General features: G+C 31.8%; 1 protein-coding gene across 1 annotated transcript in view; it reads right to left on the bottom strand.

Annotated features, from left to right (window-relative positions):
- Positions 1 to 625: 625 nt before the first annotated feature.
- VWDE (von Willebrand factor D and EGF domains) overlaps positions 626 to 6,000 on the bottom strand; it is a 57,146-nt gene continuing 51,771 nt past the window's right edge. The window contains exons 27-30 of the mRNA XM_032483933.1: positions 5,324 to 5,419; positions 5,124 to 5,219; positions 4,290 to 4,385; positions 626 to 1,377 (exon numbers count right to left, since the gene is read on the bottom strand). Coding sequence (XP_032339824.1) covers positions 1,235 to 1,377; positions 4,290 to 4,385; positions 5,124 to 5,219; positions 5,324 to 5,419 — 431 coding nt within the window. The 3' untranslated portion in view covers positions 626 to 1,234. The remainder of the gene's footprint in view (positions 1,378 to 4,289; positions 4,386 to 5,123; positions 5,220 to 5,323; positions 5,420 to 6,000) is intronic.

Raw genomic sequence — 6,000 nt, 5'->3', positions numbered from 1 at the left:
TAAAAATCTCAAATAAAATAAAATATATTTAGGCTGCCTTCAAACCTAGGAAACTCAAACTTTTATGTTTATTTTTTCTTAATAGCTGATCAAATAGTTACTCAATAAATTCTGTTTCCTGGTTTTCAAACTATAGTACTATTATGATCATTTCTTCCCCCTACAAAATGGGGGCCATATTCTTCCAGGATGAACACCAGTGCTAGGAGAAAAACATAAATATATGCACTTTGCCTCTAAGCCAGACTGATTCAGTATCTTGCTTCAGGAAGAAAATTCCTTATCATTTTTGAAATTTTAATACTCCAGCAAACTTTGATATGCATGACCACTGAGTTTTTTGAAGTGCTAAATAGCATATAATTGCTTTTAAAATTAAATTTAATACAGTTTAAGAACTTCTGGAGAGTTCTATTGCATTTTTTTGGTGTGTGTGTGTGTGATTGTTGATTGTTAGAGCCACCTTGGTGTGTATAGGATTAGGGCTGAAAAAAATCTTGGCTGTTGATAGGAATTCAAGATTGGAGACCTAAAAAATTCAGTTTCGTTTTATAAGTACAAATATGATCACAGAAACTTTTAAAATAGGTATTTATACAGCACTGGCCTTACTAGTAAGTGTGGGACAATTTCAGAAACTCTAAGCTCTTGTTCTTCCTTTGGTTTCTTGATTTCTGAAATACAAATAAATCCTAATTCTAATGATGTGAAGAGCTTTTATCCCTGAAATGGATTTTAATAGAGAGTAAATGAAGAGAAAGAACTAGTATCAGGGAAAAGAATGAGGATATTCAAGACTTCAGTGGCATAGAATCCACCAAAAATGTTTAGACACCCTCCACCCTCTAAATCAATGAAGTAGTGATTCACTGATCTAAAAGTAGTGAACTTTTTTTTTTGAGGACACTAAAGGTAATCTTTTTATCAAGTATTTGACTAAATATAAATTATTCGTGTGTTAAATCCATATTATGAGATTATTGCTCTCTTTCAACCCTGGTACCATGAAATACTGCATTACATTTGATGGCTGTATCTGCACAGTGACATTCCTTAAGTGCACATCAAAATTTTGAACAATAAGATAACTATAATGACGCAAAAACAATAGCATTTTGGTTTTAGAGGCAAATAGTAAAACCTTGTATGTTTTCCTTTGTGGAAATAAAAGAAAATAAAACGTTAACAGATAGGTATGAATTACTAAGTAGAATATCTGAGTAAATGTCAGATGTCAATATGTAACATATGTTTTGTTTAAAATGTAAAATACCTGTATTTTCTTTTCACATTTGACTCCGGAATATCCAGGGCGGCAAGAACATATGTTGGGGAGTACACATCTGCCTCCATAAAGACACTTTTGATTGCAAATTGCTATAATACGCAAATTTTTATAGTTACAATCTTTTGACATAAATGCTTGTGACATATTCTATTCCAGTGATCTGATAGCTCGGCTATAAACAATAGTCATAAGAATCTGTTAATGACCAATTACACTCCTTTATTTCTGCAAGCAGCTCAAACACACACATACACACACACTTCAAAAGACAAAACACCCCAAACTCAACACAACAGTTTCACTATTCTATGAGGATATTATTAAAGCAAACAAAATTTTCATTGGCTACATTTAATTTAAAAAATATATATTTGATTTCCTAGAAGATTCAAATCAGTAACATAAGGTAGCTTTCATAATTGCTTTTTAATAAACATTTTTAAGCAAAAATTTAAGAGACAATTCAGTATTGACCAGTGTATGGAAAAACAGATAATTTTATTTTATACCATAAACTTCCTTTATGGAGAAAGTTTAATGTAAAACAGCTCTATTGGAAGTTTCCTAAAGATTTTCACACTGTTTGTACTAGGAATTTCTTCTTTAAAATCTCTCCAAATAAAAATTTAAAATTATTTATTTCAGTATGTATCTCAATACTTACTTATCTTTCATCTATCTCAATTTTTTCCCTTTCTTTTTTCTTTCTTTCTTCCTTTCCTTTCCTCTCCTTCTTTCTTTTCCTTCCTTCCTTTCATCATCTATCTACCTACCCACCTGTAGAGAAAAAAATACTCATAATAATAATAGTAATTTGTAAGTAACTGAAATGTTCAACATGAGGGGAAAGATCAAGTGAATTATACTGTTTATATTATGGAACTTAATATATCATTTAAAATTATGTTTTTAAGGACATGTAAAATGCTTTCAAGTAATATTGAGTAAAAATAGACATAATATAAAATTATATACAATGCAGTTATTTTTCATGGGAGAGTTATGTAGTTATGTTTCAATAACTCATAATGGAAGATTGTATAATTCAAGAATAATATTCCTTTTGGTATAAATACAACAATGAAAGGTATGTTTTCATCAGGGCTGTTGTTAATGACTGAGCAGGTTGTGTAGTGAACAAGGTTCCACAGGTAAGGAAGCACCATTCACATCACAGACATCATAAATTTAAATATTTATTACAACAATTTTCCAGAAGATGGCAGTAATACTTCTTGTAAAATAATGTCATCAAAGTTTAGGCAGTTCTCAGACAATTGGAAGTAAAGAATTCTGAGGAAGGGGACTTTTAAGATTCACATAAACGTGCTACAAGGTGCAAAAATAGGTGTACATCTTTAGGCTGTGCTCAGGGTAACTCAATTCACAATCATTGGAGCATATTTCCACATTAGTATGCTTTTAGCAGCTCATCATTCTCTCTCATGGTCCACACAGACCTCTCCAGAGTGAGTAGATTAAATTGAGGCTGATAGCTCTTTTTTCTAGCATTTTATCATATCTAACTTCCAATGAGAATTGTTGATTTTGAACATATATTTCTTATGTGAGTACTAGTATTCAATGGACCCTTTGAAAATATTTTCCTAGGATGAGGAATGTATAAATTATAATAGCAATTACTAACAAAATAAAGTCTGAGTCATTAAAATTACATGCAAAATCTTTGATACATGGAAACAAGTATAGTTCATAAGACACTGAAAAGCAGGGCAGGTATTTCTAGTAATAAGGCATGGTCTTTTTTTTTTTAAGGTATGATCTTTTTACAACTGTGTAATTTCAGTTTACAATTCACTTACTTGGATCACAAGCTTTGATATGTAATTATTGATCATTTGAAAATATTTTGAGGAGATTTTCAGTTTTTCTCATGAGGTCAATCTTTGCTAATATTTTCACATATTATTTCAAGTTTTCATAAATTTCAGAACTGCTTAAAATTTGATTTTCCTCTATACCCTGAAATCTCATCTATGTAAAAATTCATGACTAAAACTGAATAGAAATATACTAAAATGCTACTATCAAAGCAGAAACTAGTTATGGGTGGTGGAATTTGGAATGAATTAATTTTTTAAAGTTTTTCTTATTTTCTATGATCCCATGATAGCTATATCCTTACCTTATAATATAAATAATATTTAAACTGTGTGTTAAAACCTTTTTCATCCAATTCTCCCTTAGATGAAAGTACTCAAAAGGTACAAACTTTTAATTATAAGTTAAATAATTACTAGGAGTATAATGTACAACACAATAAATACAATCAACAGTGTTGTATATTATATATGAAAATTTTAAGAGAATAAATCATAAGAGCTCTCATCACAAGGAAAAAATACGTTGTTCTATTTCTTTAATTTTGTATCTATATGAGATGATGGATGTTCACTAAACTTACTGTGGTTTATGCAAACATATGATTTATGTAAGTCAAATCATTAGGCTGTATACCTTAACAGTGCCAAATGTCAATTATACGGCAATAATACTAGAAGAAAAATAAAGTTTTTTTAAATGAAAAAAAAAATCTTCTTTAGCCCACCTAAAAGAACTTCAGTGGCAACCCACAGGCTATAATTTGGAATTAACTGTGTCACACAAAATATTAATATACTTTCTTCTTTTAAGGGGGTATAGAAATACATAAGAGGGGGGTGGGCATAGCTTGGTGGTAGAGTGCATGCCTAGCATGCACGAGATCCTGGGTTCCATCCCCAGTACCTCCATTAAATCAATCAACCAATCAATCAATCAATCTGATTATGCTCCCCACACCCCAAAAAAAAAGAGGGAGAAAAAAATGGAAAAAAAGAAGTGTTAAGATACCCTTTTATTTCTAAAACTTTTAAAAAGTGGATCAGCATACTGGGATTTATTTGCCCTTATAGATTTTAGCTAAAGCTATATTTTGTTCAATAATTATGATAGATTCAAGTTCAGAACATAGAGTAGAAAACAAATGCTGTAGGCTTACGTGTCTGACACTGCGCTCCTTCCCATGTGGGAGGACAATGGCATACGCTAGGAGCAATACACTCGCCACCGTTTTTACATTTCTGGAAGCAGATAGCTGCAAACAGAAACATAAACAAGTTAAAAATTCACTAGTCAAATCCTATCACAAACCATAAAAATTTCCATTAAAGAAAGAGAAATAGTTAAAAATTACTTAACTAAGGATCTCTTCCTTTAACATTTTATCAAGGACACTTTGTATTGTCACTACTTATTCTCAACGTGATTTTAATGGTTGTATAATGTTCCATTGATCAAACATATTATGATTTACTTTTTCCCCAATTGTTGAACTTTTATACTGCATCTCATTTTACACTTTGACCAATACATTATGTTAGCTAGTAATTTTAAATAATAATTTATAAAAAAGGAAATACATGAAACATTTGAATGAGGAGAGCTACCATTATCTCAAAAACTAGCAAGAATCGAAAGCACCCCATCAGAGGAGGTTCTGCTTTGGCTGGTCTGAGAAGGGGCCAAGGAACCAGTAATTTTTTAAAAAACCTTGCCCTGACTTCTACTTAAGACTGAGAGACCAGAACTTGAAGACTTGTCATTTATCCTGGCAACTGTAGTGAACAGACTAGAAAGTACAGCACCTTCTCTACCTCTGCTAACTTGGCAGAATGACTCGGCATTTTACTCTTCCTGTTTCAAAAAGGTATCTTGTAAATTAGAAACAAGTAAGAAAAAAACAAGCAACAAAAAATAAGGAAAATGCTCTTTGTTTTAAACTCTGCTTTACATTCCCATGTAGGCTTTAGCATTTAAAGAATACTCCTCTTACGTGTGTTGCACTGTTTCCCTCTCCAACCAGAAGGACAAGAGCAAAGATTTGGTCCCATACATTTCCCTCCATTCATGCACATGGGATCACAGATACCTTAAGGTAAAAGGATGAAATGTGAGCCCTTGAATAGCAATAGTTTTTCTACTTAATATGTTTGCTTTACTGGTAGTTGGCAAATACATTTAATGGTGTCTTACTTTTTTGGCATCTCCTACCAGTGTATCCTTCAGGACAGGTGCACACATTATTTCTCATGCAGTGACCACCATTCTTACAGGGAGGATGACAGATAGCTAAAAGAACACATGGCAGCAGTCTGTGAATATCAGCTATGCAATTATTATATATTATATATTGTATCGTGTGCTTGTTATCTATGGGGCCATAAGGCAGAGAAATGTGCTATTAAATTAAAACATCACAACTGCAAGTCATTAAAACTGTCTTTTCTAAACCACAAAATATAATGCTTACAGCTGTGATTTGCTAGTAGGTTAGCACAACCTGAAATGTATTGGTGAAGTGTTCATAACCAATAGAGACTTCGGTATTATAGTGCATATATTATGCACCTTATCTTTTTTTAAACTGTACTTTGAAGTAAAAAGTGAAATGATATGGGAAAAACCAAGAAAATAAGTCAAAACTTAGCTCAAAATAAGAATATCTGTTCCTACTGGAAATTAGAAAAACTCAGCAATCAGTCACGTGATGTTCAGTAAATACTTTAAAGTGAACTTTTGAATACTTACTGAGGTCATGAAGGCAGAGCTTTTTATGTGACTTGTTCCTGTGAATGCTTGGCAAAAAATCTTTTAAACAATAAATCCTTGGCTTTGTTAAGAATAGTTTTTGAATAATCTTGAAAACACTG

Source organism: Camelus ferus, chromosome 7 (assembly GCF_009834535.1).
Source record: "Camelus ferus isolate YT-003-E chromosome 7, BCGSAC_Cfer_1.0, whole genome shotgun sequence".
Classification (NCBI taxonomy): Eukaryota; Metazoa; Chordata; class Mammalia; order Artiodactyla; family Camelidae; genus Camelus; species Camelus ferus.
This window is presented reverse-complemented; position numbering and strand designations above follow the sequence as displayed.